This window comes from Lepidochelys kempii, chromosome 11 (assembly GCF_965140265.1).
Source record: "Lepidochelys kempii isolate rLepKem1 chromosome 11, rLepKem1.hap2, whole genome shotgun sequence".
NCBI lineage: Eukaryota > Metazoa > Chordata > Testudines > Cheloniidae > Lepidochelys > Lepidochelys kempii.
In genome coordinates, this window is record NC_133266.1 from 669092 (window position 1) to 688482 (window position 19391).

Here is a 19391-nt window from a genome sequence, read left to right on the forward strand (position 1 = left end):
TGGCCCTGGCTGGGGAGTCACCCGAGGCTGGGGAGTGGCCGGTGGCTGGGGATCGCCTGTGGCTGGGAAGTGGCCCTGGCTGGGGACTGGCCGGTGGCTGGGGAGTCGCCCATGGCTGGGGAGTCGCCCGTGGCGGGGGAGTGGCCCTGGCTGGGAACTGGCTGGTGGCTGGGGACTGGCTGGTGGCTGGGGAGTCGCCCGTGGCTGGGGAGTGGCCGGTGCCTGGGGAGTCGCCTGTGGCTGGAGAGTCGCCCTGGCTGGGGACTGGCTGGTGGCTGGGGAGTCGCCCGTGGCTGGGGAGTCACCCGTGGCTGGGGAGTGGCCCTGGCTGGGGACTGGCCGGTGACTGGGGAGTCGCCCGTGGCTGGGGAGTCACCCGTGGCTGGGGAGTCACCCGTGGCTGGGGAGTGGCCCTGGCTGGGGACTGGCCGGTGGCTGGGGAGTCGCCTGTGGCTGGGGAGTGGCCCTGGCTGGGGAGTGGCCCTGGCTGGGGACTGGCCGGTGGCTGGGGACTGGCCGGTGGCTGGGGAGTGGCCCTGGCTGGGGAGTGGCCCTGGCTGGGGACTGGCCGGTGGCTGGGGAGTCGCCCGTGGCTGGGGAGTCGCCTGTGGCGGGGGAGTGGCCCTGGCTGGGGACTGGCTGGTGGCTGGGGAGTCGCCCGTGGCTGGGGAGTGGCCGGTGCCTGGGGAGTCGCCTGTGGCTGGAGAGTCGCCCTGGCTGGGGACTGGCTGGTGGCTGGGGAGTCGCCCGTGGCTGGGGTGTCACCCGTGGCTGGGGAGTCGCCCGTGGCTGGGGAGTGGCCCTGGCTGGGGACTGGCCAGTGACTGGGGAGTCGCCCGTGGCTGGGGAGTCACCCGTGGCTGGGGAGTCGCCCGTGGCTGGGGAGTGGCCCTGGCTGGGGACTGGCCGGTGGCTGGGGAGTCGCCTGTGGCTGGGGAGTGGCCCTGGCTGGGGAGTGGCCCTGGCTGGGGACTGGCCGGTGGCTGGGGAGTGGCCCTGGCTGGGGAGTGGCCCTGGCTGGGGACTGGCCGGTGGCTGGGGAGTCGCCCGTGGCTGGGGAGTCGCCTGTGGCTGGGGAGTGGCCCTGGCTGGGGACTGGCCGGTGACTGGGGAGTCGCCCGTGGCTGGGGAGTCACCCGTGGCTGGGGAGCCGCCCGTGGCTGGGGAGTGGCCCTGGCTGGGGAGTGGCCGGTGGCTGGGGAGTCGCCCGTGGCTGGGGAGTGGCCCTGGCTGGGGAGTGGCCGGTGGCTGGGGAGTCGCCCGTGGCTGGGGAGTGGCCCTGGCTGGGGGAGCTGACGTAGCAGACTCAGGTCATTGCTGGAGTTGGAACTTGTGGCCGGATTCCCTGGTTTCATGCTGGCTGCTTTATCCCACGCTGGGGCTCACGGGCCAGTCGACTGCATCTCAGCTCTTTCAGCCAGAGCCGCACAAGGCAACCGGGGTGGGCGCTGCACTTGCCTCCAGTCTCTTGTCCTCCAATTTCCCACAGACACTGGTCCCCCAGCCTAACCTCGTCACACTCACTTCTGCACCCCATACCGCCCCTGCATACACGTTCCCCAAATCACCCCTCCTCCCCCTACCCCTTTGTGCATGTGGACCCCTGCCATCTAATCCCCTCCTGCCAGAACCCCCAGGCAAGGAGTTCCACAGGTTGACGGTACAGTGTGTGAAGAAATACTTCCTTTTGTTTGTTTTAAAACGTCTGCCTATTCATTTCATTGGGTGACCCCTGGTTCTTGTGTTATGTGAAGAGGTTAATAACACTTCCCAATTCCCTCTCTCCTCGCTATTCAAGATTTAGAAACCTCTGTCATATCCCGCCTTAGTCTGCTCTTTTCCTAGCTGAGCGGTCCCAGTCTTTGCAATCTCTCCTCGTGCAGAAGCCATTCCATACCCCGCATCATTTCTGTTGCCCTTCTCTGAACCTTTTCCAGTTCCAGTATCTCTTCTTTTGAGATGGGGCGACCAGAACTGTCCACAGCATTCAAGGATTTCTATAGTGGCATTATAACGGCTTCTGAGGAGGCACGGGAAATACGTTTCTCTAGTGTTACCAGCTTTGCCCCTTACTTTGGGGTATGTTCATTTATTAGGGTTACTCTTTGGCAGCGGGGGGGGGGTGTCTGTAATTTCATCCATGTCCTGCTTGTGTCACTTGTGTTCTCCCACGGAGCTCTGCTTCTCCCTGCTGCAAGGCCCCTCCCAGTGGAGCTTCCCCCGGGCTGGGTTCCTCCAGCCCCAGAATCAGACCAACACACCCACCTTAACAGAGCGCGTCTGAGAGGACCAGGCCAATCAGCACGTCCACGCTGACCCCTTGTACGCCCCTGGGCTCAGCAGGCCGGGTCGAGCAGCATTTCCAAGCTGCCACCCTCCTGTGCCCCTGGACTCAGCACGTCCCTGTCCCCACCTTCGCGTTACCGTTGTTCTGGTTGTAACCCATTGGATAAGCAAACCCCACAGGACTTTTGGGGCTGCAGGGATCTGTAGCTTAGGTACGAGGAGCGTTGCTGCAGAGCGAATGGGGAAGCCAAAAAACACCCACCGGGGAGGTGGGGGGTTGGGGGGGACAGGGAGAGAGAGAGAGAGAGAGAGAGAGAGAGAAGCAACCAGCTTAATCATGAAAGTTATTTATTGCCAGGTAATGAGGGGAGCCAAACAAACAACACAGTGATAATATTAAATCTAACTTATAACTGATCCCACCAGTCAGGGTCCGAAGGCTGCACCTAGAGCGAGAGCAAGCTGGGTTCTCACCCCTCCGTGAAGCTGGAATCGATCGGGGGTCCCGGCTGGTGGTGGTAGCTGAGGGTCCGGAGTGCTGGAGTCAGGCAGAGCCCCCAGCACGATCCGTCAGGGGAAGATGGAGTCCCCATGGGACTGATGCAGAGTTTGGATCCAGGCATCAGAGCACTGACTGGAGCACGGGTAGGAGTTTTTGTAGAGAAACAACAATGGTTCTGGGGGAGACACTAGGTTTGTTGATGTGTAAACAAGGGAGGATACCAGGGTTGGTTTGTTCAGGCTAGACATGGGAGCTGATCATCCCTGGCTTTGGGCGGTGTTCCTTGGAGGGAGCTCACAATGCAATTAGGGAACTTCACTATTTTGGATCCCAATCAAGGATTTATGACTAGAATTGGTCTGATAACGGCTGAGCTGGGTGGGTGCAGGCTGGGTTCATGGACATCTGGAGCAGAGATCCCCCCTCGTGCCATGCTTCCCTGCTTTGCTGGTCCCAGAGTTCCCTGCGGGTCGTGCCTTGGAATCTTTGTTCTCCATTCTGTCTGCTAATGGAGATGCCTCCCTGTCCCATCTTCCATGCAAATGAGGCTAGGGGAATTTCCTTAATTGTCACCCTTGTCCCAGGGGTTGATCTCCCACAGCCTTTTCATTGCTTTTTGTAAGTCTTTCTTCTGATTGGCTTTGGTTCAAGCAGAGGCTGGAGGGAGGGTCTTTCATGAGTCCGACAGGCTGGGTACTGCGCCCTGGTTCCCCAAGATCACAGGGCTGACAGGTAACAGGACTGTAGTTTAAATGGATTACGCAGAGTTCTGTATTAATATGCCTAGTAAGGAATCTATTTGTCTAAATACATTTCCTGAATCTATTTTTGTTCTCTGTATTGTTACAGACATACTTGCTGACAGGTATTTTGAAATGAATTCCCAAAATAATGGAAATTGGTGTGATTATATTGTGTGATTTTGACAAATAAAATATGCAGAATTTTAAAATAATGTGTGCAGAATTTTTAATTTTTGGCGCAGTAGCAGCATATAGAGTGGGGTCTCGTCTGAACACTAATTATGCCCTGGTAATTAATACCCTTGTGAACTGTCTGTATTAATGCTCTGTGAGGCATTGGGGAGCCTCACTGACACGTGGCTGCCCAGGCAGGGGGCCGGCACAGCTCTCTACCTGGCTCCTAGGGCAAAGAAACATGGTGGAATCAACCAAAGGGATCCCCATTGTCACGGAGTCCCTGGGCGATGCTCTGGAACTGCTCCCCATGAAGCCAGTCAGGACTCTGGGGCAGTCGCCTCTCTGTGAGCAGCCTGTCTTCAGGACACACAGCTCACCCGGCTTCCACCTTCCTGGGTCTGACCTCGGAGAATTCAGCCTCCTCTGCCCCTCCGTGCGCTTCCCCCAGCAAGTCTGCTCAGGCAGGGCTCCTGGGGAAGCCAGAGGGTCCTGCACCCCAACTCCGCAGTCAAACTGGACTGTCAGCCAGCCAGTAAAACAGAAGGTTTATTAGACGACAGGAACATGGTCTAACACAGAGCTTGCAGGTGCAGAGAACAGGACCCCTCAGCTGGGTCCATTTTGGGGGGGGCAGTGAGCCAGACAACCACGTCTGCACTTCACTCCATGTCCCAGCCAGCCCCAAACTGAAACCCCCTCCAGCCCCTCCTCCTCTGGGCTTTGTCCCTTTCCCAGGCCAGGAGGTCACCAGATTCCTTTGTTCTCCAGCCCTTTAGCTCTCACCTTGCAGGGGGGCAGGGCCCAGGCCATCAGCGGCCAGGAAACAGGGTGTCGGCCATTCTCTGTGTCCAGACCCCTGCACATCCCTGCCCTCTAGGGCTCTGCAATGATCATACACCCTTACCCCACCCCCTAGACACCCAAGAACTGCCCAGGGGAAACCGAGGCACCCCCACACCACTCGGAGGAAACATCAAGAGCAGTCCCACTTCGTCACACCCATTGACACAGAAACTGTCCAGGGGATGGGCAGCTCCCGGGCCGGTATTTTGTATGTGTGTGTGTGTGTGTGTGTGTGTGTGAGTACTTACTCCTGTGTCTGCTTTGTTAATACATTTATTTTGTTTTTCTGTGAGCCAGCCCAGTGCCGTCTGTGAAGGGCCAGGTGTTTTCAGCCCAGGGAAGTTACTGAGCTGTGATGTGCTTTTGTATCTCTAAAGGAACAAGGGACCCCTGGTATTTCTCTGAGCTGCCTGGGAGGGGGCTGGACATTGCAGAGCTCCCAGGTTTGAGAAAGCTGGGGACAGGGAGTGTGTTGGGGTCACCCCGCTGGCAGTAACCCAGGCTGGTGGGAGCCAGAACGGGGCTGAGGACAGGCTGCTGGCCCACGGCTGGAGCTGCACACAGTCACTCCAGGTGTGACCCACGTGCTGGCAGCCTGGTTGTGAGCGTCCCGGGCTGGGAGCTGCAACAGCAAAGCCTTGTGAGGCAGCCGGGGTCACAGGGCAGGCGGTGACGCCCCCGCTCCCTGGTCTGGATGGCACCGCGACTGGACTGTGACCAGGCCACCGAGCAAACTGAGGTCTTGCCCCAAAATGTTCCAGATGCCCTAGTCACTGGGCACTTATCAGGATCCCCAAATGCAAATGAGCCCCAGTGGTCCCAGATTGACGAACCCAGCGGTGAGTTGCAAAGGCGATTTTGGGAGAAGAGCTCCAAGTTATCAGCAATCTACCCCACCAGCTCTCCAGGCGTCTTGGAACCGGACTCGCTGCAGGCTTTGAGTGACTCGCTTGGATTAGACATTGGTAAGGGGCCTTTCCTGCCTTCGCGCCCGTCACGGGGGCGGGGGTTCCAGTGACACCCGAACAGCCGCTATCACAGCAGCCTCCACGTGCCCCACAGGGCTGGATCAGGCACTGAGCCAATGGCCATGCCCACAGGCCACGCAGGTCATTGCAGGGGCAGGGGCCAAGCTCGGCTGGTGTTCAACCTGAGGCGGAGCACGGGGGGGCCACAGGGGCTCCAGCGGCCTGGAGGCTCCTGCTCCGACTGGGAACAAAGCGACGCCCTCTGGCTTGGCAGCCCCCCCCCACATTCAGTGAGAGACCCCCATGGCCGACCCAGGAGCTGCTGGGGGAGCCTCAGTAGGGGGCACGCTCCCCACTGAGTGACCACTGACCCCAGCATGGCCAAGGTGTCATCGGGCTGATTATAGTGAACCTGAAGTCATCAGACCCCCGTCAGGTTGCAGCCCCAGTGCCCTGGTCCAGCCAGCCCTGAGCATTACCCTGCAGCTCACTGAAATCCTGCTCCAGGTTCCCTGGGATGCCGGCTTCCGCCTCCCTTCCTATCTCAAACCGTGTCATGCTCTTGATAAACTGTTGCTATTCCCCACCCCAGAGGTGGCTGCATCTCAGCGCTGGAGGAGGGTCCCTGCCCAATCAGCGGCTCATTCCCAGCTCACAGGGGGCTGCATGGGCAGCGAGCAGGTCCCAGTAGCCGCGTGGTGGGGAGAGGCTGGGCTGGTGTGACCGGGGCAGGATTCGGTTGGGTTCACTGACGATTGAGAGGTGGAACATGCCAGGGTGGGGCAGGATAAGCCAGGGGACCATGGGGCGGGGATGGGGCAGGGCGTGCTGGCCCCCCCTCCCCTGGCATCAGAGCTACCAAGCAGGGAGCAGAGACGCGTCACCAAACAGCAGCAGCCCCTTTATTGAGCCCAGCAGTGAGCAGAGCTGAGTCCGGTGCAGCCTGGAGCCCACGGGGGGGACGAGCCAGAGCCCAGGGCCCCGGGTCCCACCCCCACCCCCTTGCCCCAGATCCAGGGCCATTGAACAGCCGGCCCATGTCCCAGGGCGGGGGCAGTCTCTGCCGGCAGGGGCAGGGTCCGTGCCAGAGGGCCGAGCCCCGGGTGTGGGAGGCGCTGGTGGGGCCCGGTGGCAGGGACGTGGGGGCTGTGGGCTCAGAGCACGTCCAGGCGGGCGAAGGACTCGTCTGTGCCCAGGCTGTTCTCCACGAAGACCTCGTACTTCCCGGCGTCGCCCGCGGCCACCCGCTTGATGGTGAGAGTGGTCGAGTTGCTGCCGATGTCGTAGAACACCCTGGGGAGACGGGCCGGCAGCGCGGAGACAGGTGAGCGCCAGAGCCCGGGCCCTGCAACCCAGCCCGACCCCCCCGGAGCTGCACCCGTGCTGGGCGCCCACGCCGGAGCCCCGCACCCTGGCTGGGGACCCAGCCCGACCCCCCCCGGAGCTGCACCCGTGCTGGGCGCCCACGCCGGAGCCCCGCACCCTGGCTGGGGACCCAGCCCGACCCCCCCGGAGCTGTACCCGTGCTGGGCGCCCATGCCGGAGCCCCGCACCCTGGCTGGGGACCCAGCCCGACCCACCCGGAGCTGCACCCGTGCTGGGCGCCCATGCCGGAGCCCTGCACCCTGGCTGGGGACCCAGCCCGACCCCCCCGGAGCTGTACCCGTGCTGGGCGCCCACACCAGAGCCGAGTCCCCCACGTCTGAGACCTGGCCTGATCCCCCGGACAGCTGGCCCAGGGTCCTGTCAGTGCAGCCCTCCTCCCCCGCGGGGCTCCCTCACCGGTCGTCCTCCTCGATGTCCTCCCCATCCTTGGCCCAGCCCACGTCGGGCGCCGGCTCGCCGCTGATGTGCGCCGTCAGGGTGACCGTGGTGCCTTTCTTCACCTTGGTGCTCTCCGGACCCTTCTCGATCTTGGCAGGGACTGGGTGGGGGGTTGACATCATTAGGCGGGGGAGGGGCGCCTGAGCTGAGCCCCCCACCCGGCAGCCAAGGAATGGGCAGGGCCCCCGGGCACAAGCCCAGCACCGGGACCCCCGGGCCACAACCAGCCTGGGCTGTGCTATAGCAAACCCCTGGGGCAGGAGAGGTGCAAGGGGTTCTGGGGGGCACAGAACAGAGGGTCCCCGGGCAGGTGCAGGGGGGTGCAGAACGGGGGGTCCCAGGAGCACAGAGAGAGGTGAGTACAGGAAAGGTGCAGGGGGTCCTGGGGGCACAGAACAGGAGTTCTGGGGGCCACAGAACAGGGGCAAGTGCAGGAGAGGTGCAGGGGACCCTGGGGGGCACAGAACCGGGGGTCCCGGGGGCACAGAACCGGGGGTCCCGGGGACACAGAACCGGGATTCCGGGGGCACAGAACCGGGGTCCCGGGGGCACAGAACCGGGGTCCCGGGGACACAGAACCGGGGTCCCGGGGGCACAGAACCGGGGGTCCCGGGGGCACAGAAGCGGGATCCCGGGGGCACAGAACCGGGGGTCCCGGGGGCACAGAACCGGGGGTCCGGGGGGCACAGAACCGGGGTCCCGGGGGCACAGAACCAGGGGTCCCAGGGGCACAGAACCGGGGTCCCGGGGGCACAGAACCGGGGTCCCGGGGGCACAGAACCGGGGTCCCGGGGCGTACCTTCCACCAGGATGCGGGCGGAGTCGAAGCACTCCCCGAAGGTGTTCTTCACGGCGATGGTGTAGCGCCCCAGGTCGGCCAGCTCGCCGTCCCGCACCACCAGCGCCACGATGTCGGGGTCCTCGAAGATGTAGCGATACTTGGGCCCGTCCTTCAGCTCCTGCCCGTCCTTGGACCAGCGGATGAAGGGGTCGGGGAAGGCGCTGATCCGGCACTCCAGCCGGGCGGCGCTGCCCTCGATCAGCACCACGTCCTTCAGCTCCTGCAGCACCCGCGGGGGGCCCTTCTCCTTCAGCTCCTTGCGGGACCTGGCGGGAGGCGCTCACGTGGGTCCCGCTGGCCCCGTCTGTCCCCCCAAACCCCCCGAACCCTCTGTGCCCCCTGCCCTCCACGCCCAGCCACCCCCAGCCCCCTGTTCCACCCCACCCTCCCGTCCCCCAAGCCCCTCCAGAGCCTCCTGTGCCCCCCGCCCTCCAGTCTCCCCCAAACCCCCCCAGAGCCTCCCATGCCTCCCCGCCCTCCACTCTCCCACGGCCCCCCCAGGCCCTCCGTGGTCCCTTTGCCCTCCACTCTCCCAGAGCCCCCTGCACCCACCTTGCCCTCCATCTCCCTGCCACCCTCAAGGGCCCCTCACACTCTCCAGGGTCTCCCCGTGGTCGACTTGCCCACTAGCCCTCCTCCAGCCCCCCAGGTCCCCCATGGTTCCCTTGTCCTCCACCCCCCGCCATCAGCCCTAGGGCTCCCCAGCAGCCCCCTCCATCCTCACCCTGTGCCCCCCTCAGCCCGGATCAGCCCAGAGCCCTGGCCCCGTGGTGCCCGGGGGTGGCTGCAGACCCGGGCACAGGCCCCATGTCACAGCTGGGACTCGCTCCAACCCCCACCCCACCCCCCACCGCCCCTCACCTGTGTCCCCGGTAGGAGGCCTGGATGCGGATGGCCGCGTTCTGCACCTGCGGGTCGTTAATGTCCAGGGTGCAGCCGGGGGGCGGCTGGGCCACCACCTTCTTGGGGGCCGCTTTCGACATCTGCTGAGGGAGAGACAGCTGGGTGCCTGAGCGGGACCCCCCAGGAACCCCCTTCCCTGAGGCAACCCCAGAACCCCCCAGAACCCCTAGAACCCCCAGGGATCCCCTTCCCTCAGACACACCCACAACCCACCAAGGGACCCCAGAACCCCCAGGGACCCTGTCACAGAGTGTGGGGGAATGAGGGCCCTGCACCCCCCTCTTCCTGCGATTCTCCGTGACTCTCAGCCGGCCAGTAACACAGACAGGAACATGGTCTAAACCAGAGCTTGTAGGTGCAGAGAACAGGACCTCAGTCAGGTCCGTCTGTGGGGCAGGGAGCTCAGACCCCCAGCCCTGGGGCTTCCGCCGTTTCCCCAGCCAGCTCCAAACTGAAACTCCCTCCAGCTGTCTCCCCACAGCCTCCCTCCGGCCCCTCCTCTAGCCTTTGTCCAGCTTCCCGGGCAGAAGGTGTCACCTGGCCCCAAACCCCCCCCTGCCCCCCCGGCTCAGGTATCGTCCCTCCAGTGAACCCCCCCCCGATATCCCCTCACCAATGCAGACAGTCCCCATAAACCTCCCCTGCAATATTCCCCCGTCACAGACCCCTTCCCCAGAACTCCCCCAGGCACCCCCAAAACCCACCAAGGGACCCCAGAAGCTCCCAGGGACCCCCTTCCCCAGAACTCCCCAGGGACCCCAGAACCCTCCAAGGACCCTCTTCCCCCAGGGACCCCCACAACCCCCATGGATCTCCTTCCCCAGAACCGCCCCCAGGGACTCCCTTCCCCCAGGGACTCCCAGAAATCCCCCAGGGACCAAACCCTAGCAGCCCTAGAAACCCTTTCCCCCTAAAACCTCCTGGAACCTCGCCAGAGACCCCCCAAGGGACCTACTCCCCCCAGCACAGGGAGCTGAGACCCTCAGGGACCCCTCTGCCCCTTCCTACAGAGGCAGCCAGGAGCAGGGTGGAGTGGGCAAGCTGCCCCCTATGACCCCTCAGATCCAGCTAGACATGGGGTGGGGGGGTCTGGAATCCAACCCTTAGCTCCCATGTTGCTGGGGTGTTTGGCTCGGGTTCCCCAATGGGATTTCTGCGCCCAGCTCCGCCCAGCCCCACTGAACGGCTCCCCAAGGGGGCAGAACACGCCCCCTCCCAGCCTGGCCAGACCCTGCTGGCAAACCCTGACCCCAAGATCTTCCTCCAGCCATGGCCCCAGACTTCCCGCTGCCCTGTCCCCCCACTCCCGCCCAACCCCCACCGCCCGCTGCCCCGTCCCCCCACTTCCGCCCAACCCCCTGCCCTCTCCCCCCACCTGCTGCCCCATCCCCCCACCCCCACTCCCGCTGCCCCATCCCCCCACTCCCGCCCAACCCCCACCACCCGCTGCCCTGTGGCCCCCACCTGCTGCCCCATCCCCCCACCCCCACTCCCGCCCAACCCCCACCACCCGCTGCCCCATCCCCCCCACTCCCGCCCAACCCACTGCCCTCTCCCCCCACCTGCTGCCCCATCGCCCCACCCCCACTCCCGCTGCCCCATCCCCCCCACTCCCGCTGCCCCATCCCCCCCACTCCCGCCCAACCCACTGCCCTCTCCCCCCACCTGCTGCCCCATCGCCCCACCCCCACTCCCACCCAATCCCCACCGCCCGCTGCCCCATCCCCCCTCTCCCGCCCAACCCCCACCGCCCGCTGCCCCATCCCCCCCACTTCCGCCCAACCCCCACCGCCCGCTGCCCCATCCCCCCACTCCCGCCCAACCCCCACCGCCCGCTGCCCCATCCCCCCCACTTCCGCCCAACCCCCTGCCCTCTCCCCCCACCTGCTGCCCCATCCCCCCCCCCACTCCCGCCCAACCCCCACCACCCGCTGCCCCATCCCCCCACTCCCGCCCAACCCCCACCACCCGCTGCCCCATCCCCCCCACTTCCGCCCAACCCCCACCGCCCGCTGCCCCATCCCCCCCACTCCCGCCCAACCCCCACCGCCCGCTGCCCCATCCCCCCCACTCCCGCCCAACCCACTGCCCTCTCCCCCCACCTGCTGCCCCATCCCCCCACCCCCACTCCCGCCCAACCCCCACCACCTGCTGCCCCGTCCCCCCACCCCCACTCCCGCTGCCCCATCCCCCCACTCCCGCCCAACCCCCACCACCCGCTGCCCTGTGCCCCCCACCTGCTGCCCCGTCCCCCCACTCCTGCCCAACCCCTAAGACCCGCTGCCCCATCCCCCACCACCCACCTCCCCCATCCCCCTACTGCCCCCACTCCCTCACTGCCCCATTCCCCCACTTCCGCCCATCCCCCCTCTGCTCCCCACCCCCTCGCTATCCACTCACTCCCATTCCCCTATTGCTCCTGCCCCCTCACTGCCCACTACCCCTGTCTCTGCCCTCACTACCTGATACCCCTTGTGACGACGTGGGACTGTTCTTAACATTTCCTCTGAATAGTGTGGGGGTGTCTCAGTTTCCCTTAGGCAGTTCTTAAGTATCTAGGGGAAACTGAGGCACCCCCACACTATTCAGAGGAAACATTAAGAACAGTCCCACTTCGTCACACCCCCGTCCCCCAACCCCCCACTGCCCCACCCCCTCGCTGCCCCTTTCCCCCCGCCAGACCCCATGCTGCCCCAGCCCTGTGTCCTGGGGGAAATGGGGCAGAGCTGGGGATGGCCCCACCCCGCTGAGGCTTGGTACCGCCGCCGAGCTCCCCGGGCAGAGCTGGGGCAGACGAGGCCGCGGCTGGTGCTGGGGGGCTGAATGCCAGGTGTCCCTGCTCTCTGGGGGGCCGGCTCTGCCCCATGGGGGGATTGTGCCCCACAGGACTCCCTGGCACAAGTTGAGCTGCGTCGGGCCCCCCCAGCCGTGGGGCAGGCAGCTCCGGGGCGGGGGCGCTGGGCAAGACAGGGGCTGCCCCGGTCTCTCCTGCGACGGGCGGGGGGACTTACCAGGGCGCGCCAAGAGTCGGGGCAGGAGGGGGCTGGCCAGGCCTGGGGGCGACTGCGGCCTCCCCATCAGGCCTGGCTTTATACCCCGACCAGGGCGGGGCCGCCGGGCCCCCGGGGTAGCTTCGCCTGAGCCTCTGGCGGCATTCCCGGCCCGACGTCGCCTTCTTTGGCCAGCCAGGGGCCCCCTGCCCGCTGTGGCCTGGCCAGGGCCCCCCACGCCCTAGCCCCGGCCCTCCTTATATAGCCTGGCCGCGGCTGCCGGGGGAATTGGGGCCGGCCGGATTCAGCCTCTGCTGGCTCATCACATTGCAGGCGCCCACCGGGACCCCGCGCGGCAGCTGGGCAGCCCTGGCCTGGCGCTGCCGGCCACGCATCCGTCTGCCTGTCCGTCTGTCTGTTCCCCAACCCCCACCGCTGCACCTCCCAGGCAGCCTGGCTCCCCATCCCCCCACTGCACCCCCCCAGCCAGCCTGGCTCCCCATCCCCGCCCTCCGCTGCACCACCCCCAGCCAGCCTGGATCCCCATCCCCGGCCCCCGGTGCACCCCCCCAGCCAGCCTGGCTCCCCAACCCCCCGCTGCACCCTCCCAGCCAGCCTGGATCCCCATCCCCGGACCCCGGTGCACCCCCCCAGCCAGCCTGGATCCCCATCCCCCCGCTGCACCCCCCAGGCAGTCTGGCTCCCCATTCCCCGCCCCCGCTGCACACCCCAGCCAGCCTGGCTCCCCATTCCCCTGCTGCACCCCCCCAGCCAGCCTGGCTCCCCATCCCCGCCCTCCGCTGCACCCCCCCCAGCCAGCCTGGCTCCCCATCCCCCACTGCACCCCCCAGCCAGCCTGGCTCCCCAACCCCCCGCTGCACCCTCCCAGCCAGCCTGGATCCCCATCCCCCCGCTGCACCCCCCAGCCAGCCTGGCTCCCCAACCCCCCGCTGCACCCTCCCAGCCAGCCTGGCTCCCCAACCCCCCGCTGCACCCCCCAGCCAGCCTGGCTCCCCAACCCCCCGCTGCACCCTCCCAGCCAGCCTGGCTCCCCATCCCCGCCCTCCGCTGCACCCCCCCCAGCCAGCCTGGCTCCCCATCCCCCACTGCACCCCCCAGCCAGCCTGGCTCCCCAACCCCCCGCTGCACCCTCCCAGCCAGCCTGGATCCCCATCCCCCACTGCACCCCCCAGCCAGCCTGGCTCCCCAACCCCCCGCTGCACCCTCCCAGCCAGCCTGGCTCCCCATCCCCTGCCCCCACTGCACCCCCCAGCCAGCCTGGCTCCCCATTCCCCTGCTGCACCCCCCAGCCAGCCTGGCTCCCCATCCCCGCCCTCCGCTGCACCCCCCCCAGCCAGCCTGGCTCCCCATCCCCCACTGCACCCCCCAGCCAGCCTGGCTCCCCAACCCCCCGCTGCACCCTCCCAGCCAGCCTGGATCCCCATCCCCCACTGCACCCCCCCAGCCAGCCTGGCTCCCCAACCCCCCGCTGCACCCTCCCAGCCAGCCTGGCTCCCCATCCCCTGCCCCCACTGCACCCCCCAGCCAGCCTGGCTCCCCATTCCCCTGCTGCACCCCCAGCCAGCCTGGCTCCCCATCCCCCGCCCCCGCTACACCCCCCCCAGCCAGCCTGGCTCCCCATCCCCTCTCTGCACCCCCCCAGCCAGCCTGGCTCCCTGTCCCCCGCCCCCGGGTGATGCTCTGGATCTGCTCCCCAGGAAGCCAGGCAGGGCTCTGGGGGAGTCTCCTCTCGGGGAGCAGCCTGTCTGCAGGACACACAGCTCCCCCGGCTTCCACCTTCCTGGGTCTGACCTTGGAGCATTCAGCCTCCTCTGCCCCTCCGTGCGCTTCCCCCAGCCAGTCCGTCCAGGCGGGGTCCTGGGGGGGCCAGAGGGTCCTGCCCCCCAACTCCGCAGTCAGACGGGACTCTCAGCCAGCCAGGGAAACAGAGGTTTATTAGACGACAGGAACATGGTCTAACACAGAGCTTGTAGGTGCAGAGAACGGGACCCCTCAGCTGGGTCCATTTTGGGGGGCAGTGAGCCAGACAACCACGTCTGCCCTTCACTTCTCGTCCCCAGCCAGCCCCAAACTGAAAACCCCCTGCAGCCCCCCTCCTCTGGGCTTTGTCCTTTCCCGGGCCAGGAGGGCACCGGATTCCTTTGTTCTCCAACCCTTTAGCTCTCACCTTGCAGGGGGAAGGGCCCAGGCCATCAGTGGCCAGGAAACAGGGTGTCGGCCATTCTCTGTGTCCAGACCCCTGCACCCACCTGCCCTCTAGGGCTCTGCAATGATCATACACCCTTACCCCACCCCCTAGATACTTAAGAACTGCCTAGGGGAAACTGAGGCACCCCCACACTATTCAGAGGAAACATTAAGAACAGTCCCGCTTCGTCACAACATTCACAGGCTTTAATTCTTTGTTTGAATCCTGTATCGGCTTCTCCATTATGTTGCCCGGCAGTGATATCGGGCTAATCGGCCAATCACTGGCCGGCTCATCCTGCTTGAAACATTGGCACGACCGTAGCCGTCCGCAACTGCCTTGGTGTTCCACGTTATTAAAAATAGCATCTGCTGGCAGCCAGAGATTCCTCAGCCAGCTCGTTTCGAACTCTTGGGTGAAATACTTCATCAACCACGCAAGAGGAGCGCATTGTCCCGCTTCCCGGATACAGGCCAGCAACATTTCCTGAGCACTGCGGCTTTCTCTGCACCCCGCTCCTAGGTTCACCGTCACCATCAACTCACGGGCCTAGAGCACTTCTAGGATTCATTTGGTTCCCTGGCTTTTAGCTTCCCTCACGGATTTTCCACACCTCATAATGGCTTGTGTTTGGTGTCTCTTCCCCCTTGCCCCTTTGTGCCAGGTTGCTTTTTCAGCCCGACCTGCGGCCTCCCCGTCGCCTGGGCGGTCTCTGCGCTGGGGGCCTGGCTTTGGGCCGGCTCGCAACGCTCCGGGCAGGCTCATTTCATTCTCATTTTGCAGCCTCAGCGCTGGGAGCGTTGCCTTTGGAGTCCCACCTGGAGCGCCCGGCTGGCCCCGTGAGCGGGAGGGGTCTGCCGGGGCCCCCCAATGACCACACGGAGACAGCCGGGCTGCTCAGGGCCTTTATTGCTTCTCAGGCACATGGCTCGTCCACACCAGAGCAACTCCAGACCCAAACTCACAGCGCAGCGGGAGGGGCGGGGGGACCAAGGACGGGGGAGGGGACAAGGGGGGACAAGGGAGGAAGAAACTTTGTCAGCAAAGTCAATAAATACGTCTGTCGCTACAGCAGCATCCGTGCAGCCGCCCCGGCGGGGCTCCCTGCCCCGGCCCCGGGCACAGGGAATGGCCCCCGCCCCGGCTAATGGCCAGTCACACTGTCCAGCCAAGGCACAAGGGCAGCCAGGCCGTTCCTGCCCCCCCAGCCAGCATTGCCCCCTGGGAGGAGATGCACCGTGGGCACCATGGAGTGGCTGGCAGCAGAGCCAGCCTGGCAGGGGGGAAAGGACAGGCCCATGGAGGGGGCAGGGGAGATGCCAAGAGTTGAGCCCAGGGCCGGCAGGGGCCATTCATCCCCATTCTCCACCCTGGCAGGACCCCCCCAGGAGTGAACACAGCCCCCATGAGGCAGCCCCGCAAGAAAGAGCCCCCCCAAGGGGCTGGGACAGTGGGGCACACAGAGCGAGCACCCCCAGCCTGGCCCTGGGCTGGTGGATGGACCCCCCCCGGCAGGCAGGGCCGGAGGGGAGATGTGCATAGAGGGGGGCTGGGGGCGCACATGTCACTGGACGGGGGGGTCGGATGCCTGCGGGAGGGAAGGGTGTGGGGGGGATTGTGACCGATGCTGCCACCCCATGCAGCATCGCGGGGGGCCGCAGGGCCAGGGGTCCAGCCGAACCCCCGGGGCGGAGGAGAGGGACACGGCTCCCATGCAGAGCGAGGGGATGGGGGAGCGTCGTTCGGCGCCGCCCCACTCCGTGTGCGTGTGCGTAGAGGTGGGTCGCTGGGGGGGGTGTTCAGGCGTGTCGCTGTGCACGTGTCCAGGCGTGTGCGTGCATGTCGAGGCGTGTCGCTGTGTGTGTACATAGAAGCGTGTCACTGTACGTGTAGAGGTGTGTCCTTATGCGTGCGTATGTACAGGTGTGTCGCTGTGTGTACATGTGTCCAGGCATCACTGTGCGTGCATGGGGTCACTGTACATGTGAAGAGGCGTGTGTGTGTACATAGAGGAGTGTCGCTGTGTGTGTGTGTCCAGGCGTGTTGCTGTGTGTGTATGTAGAAGTGTGTCACTGTACATGTGTCAAGGCGTGTCGCTGTGCACGTGTCCAGGCGTGTGCGTGTGTCAAGGCGTGTCGCTGTGCACGTGTCCAGGCGTGTGCGTGTGTCAAGGCGTGTCGCTGTGCACGTGTCCAGGCGTGTGCGTGTGTCAAGGCGTGTCGCTGTGCACGTGTCCAGGCGTGTGCATGCATATGGAGGCGTGTCGCTGTGCACGTGTCCAGGCGTGTGCGTGTGTCGAGGCGTGTCGCTGTGCACGTGTCCAGGCGTGTGCGTGCATGTGGAGGTGTGTCACTGTGCACGTGTCCAGGCGTGTGCGTGTGTCGAGGCGTGTCGCTATGTGTGCACAGGGCACGTGTCAGACTGTGGCTCACAGAGGCCGGGCCGCAGACAGCAGGTGACTCCTAGCAGCTCCCCAGGTGGGGAGGGGGGCAAGGGGGGGCTGCTCGGTTTGCCCTCACCTGTAATGGCCACCAGCTTCCCTGACTTCCCATGGAACTGAAGCCACAGGCTGCCCTCACTCAAAATGGCCACCACCCCTCCCTGCAGCGAAGCTGCCCCTCGCCATAAAGACGTAGCTAGAGCGCCCCCCCTCCCCCCCGCCCCATGCAGGTGTGTTGTAGCCGCTCTCTGGGGCCCGAGCTGAGGGGGGCGCCAGGGAGCCGGGGGGGGCAGGGGCCGCGGGATGCTGGGGGTTGCACACCCAGCAAATATGCCAACTCACCATTTGCACGGCCCCCCAGCGCCTCGGCAGCCACGCGGGCGTGTGGGGCAGGGAGGGAGGCCGGCTGGGGGGCAGGACGGCGAGTGAGCACCACGCCGACACTCACCCGGGGGTTTTACCCACGTCCGGCATGGCCGGGTGCAGCCAGGGCCACTCCGCACCCTGGGGCTGCTGCCAGGACCCCAGGGGACGCGGCTCTGCTCCCCCCAGCTCTGGTTACAGGGCACGTGGGGCAGCCCTCCAGCCCGGCCCCAGAGCACGGAGACGAGCGGAGAAGACGAGCCGAGAAGACGTGCCAGCCGCGGGCTGGGCCGGGCTCCCCCAAACCCGGGGGAAACATCTCAGAGGGCAGACAGTGCTGGTGGCTTCCCCCCCTCACCGCTCCTGCTTCCTGCCCCCGTCCCTCCGTCTCCCCCCTTCACAGTTTCGTGCCCCCCAGAGATTGCTGCGGGGCTCCTCCCATCTCCCCTGCCCCCCGACACTCCCCCCCCTCCCCCGCAGCCCGCCAGCCAAGTCCCGCGCTTTGCGTAGCACTTCCTGCCCTCAGGCACAGCAAAACAGGAAGTCCCGCCCCTTGCAGCAGGCCCCCTGCAGGAGGAGCGGGAGCAGTCGGGCGCGGCGCGGTGAGCCCCAGCGGTGCCGACTCTGCCGGGCGGAGCGCGCCAGGCCGGCAGGGAGGACGCGGGCGCACATCCCGGCGGGTCGCTCGACCCCCGTCCCCCGCCGCGGGGAACCTGCTGCCGCCGGCCCGGCCCCTGGAATGTTCCTTCCGCTCCCCCGTGGCCGCGGGAGGGGCCGGGGCTACTGCGTCACCGGGCCGGGGGGCGGCTGGCCGCCGGAGCCGTGGTAGGAGCGGAGTAAGACCTTGTGCTTGGTGGCGGCCTCGCCACGCCGCCGCTGCTGCTCCACCAGGAACTCCTTGAGCCGGTTGGTGGTGAAGGTCAGGGTCTGGCGGCGCAGCTTCATCAGGTAGGCGTCCTGCAGCCAGGGGTTGGCGAAACAGTCCTGGATGGTGGGCCGGCTCCTGCGACAGGGCAAACGGGCGGAGACGACAGTGACGAATGAAAGGGTCAGACACCAGACTAGACGGACATACACGGTGGGGCAAAAGTCCCCGTGGTTTCTGTACAGGGAGATCGTGTCTTACTCCTCGATTCGCGTTCTTTGAGGGGGTCAACAAACACGTGGACAAGGGGGATCCCGTGGACACAGTGGACTTCGATTTCCAGAAAGCCTTGGACAAGGTCCCTCACCAAAGGCTCTTACGTAAATTAAGTGGTCATGGGATAAGAGGGAAGATCCTTTCATGGACTGAGAACTGGTTAAAAGACAGGGAACAAAGGGTAGGAATAAATGGTAAATGTTCAGAATGGAGAGGGGTAACTAGTGGTGTTCCCCAAGGGTCAGTCCTAGGACCAATCCTATTCAACTTATTCATAAATGATCTGGAGAAAGGGGTAAACAGTGAGGTGGCAAAGTTTGCAGATGATACTAAACTGCTCAAGATAGTTAAGACCAAAGCAGACTGTGAAGAACTTCAAAAAGATCTCACCAAACTAAGTGGTTGGGCAACAAAATGGCAAATGAAATGTAACGTGGAGAAATGTCAAGTAACGCACATTGGAAAAAATAACCCCAACGATACATACAACATGATGGGGGCTAATTTAGCTACAACTAATCAGGAGAAAGATCTTGGCGTCATCGTGGATAGTTCTCTGAAGACGTCCACGCAGTGTGCAGTGGCAGTCAAAAAAGCAAACGGGATGTTAGGAGTCATTAAAAAAGGGACAGAGAATAAGGTGGAGAATATCTTATTGCCCTTATATAAATCCATGGTACGCCCACATCTTGAATAGTGCGTACAGATGTGGTCCCCTCATCTCAAAAAAGATAGACTGGCATTAGAAAAGGTTCAGAAAAGGGCAACTAAAATGATTAGGGGTTTGGAACGGGTCCCATAGGAGGAGAGATTAAAGAGCCTAGGACTTTTCAGCTTGTAAAAGAGGAGACTAAGGGGGGATGTGATAGAGGTCTATAAACCCATGAGTGGTGTGGAGAAAGAGAATAAGGAAAAGTTATTTACTTGTTCCCATAATATAAGAACTAGGGGCCACCAAATGAAATGAATGGGCAGCAGGTTTAAAACAAATAAAAGGAAGTTCTTCTTCACTCAGTGCACAGTCAACCTGTGGAACTCCTTGCCTGAGGAGGTTGTGAAGGCTAGGACTATAGGAGGGTTTAAAAGAGAACTGGATAAATTCATGGAGGTTAAGTCCATTCATGGCTATTAGCCAGGATGGGTAAGGAATGGTGTCCCTAG

General features: G+C 64.5%; 2 protein-coding genes across 2 annotated transcripts in view; both read right to left on the reverse strand.

Moving 5' to 3' along the window:
* Nucleotides 1-6406: 6406 nt before the first annotated feature.
* SPEGNB (SPEG neighbor) lies at nucleotides 6407-12138 on the reverse strand. The gene is made up of 5 exons (XM_073304671.1): nucleotides 12099-12138; nucleotides 9046-9167; nucleotides 8143-8450; nucleotides 7302-7443; nucleotides 6407-6812 (listed from the first exon to the last, which is right to left on the reverse strand). The coding sequence occupies exons 2-5, from the start codon at nucleotides 9165-9167 to the stop codon at nucleotides 6674-6676; spliced, it is 711 nt and encodes a 236-aa protein (XP_073160772.1). The 5' UTR covers nucleotides 12099-12138; the 3' UTR covers nucleotides 6407-6673.
* Nucleotides 12139-17575: 5437 nt separating this feature from the next.
* Nucleotides 17576-19391, reverse strand: part of SPEG (striated muscle enriched protein kinase) — a 96774-nt gene continuing 94958 nt past the window's right edge. Inside the window, exon 43 of the mRNA XM_073304821.1 lies at nucleotides 17576-18092. Coding sequence (XP_073160922.1) covers nucleotides 17870-18092 — 223 coding nt within the window. The 3' untranslated portion in view covers nucleotides 17576-17869. The remainder of the gene's footprint in view (nucleotides 18093-19391) is intronic.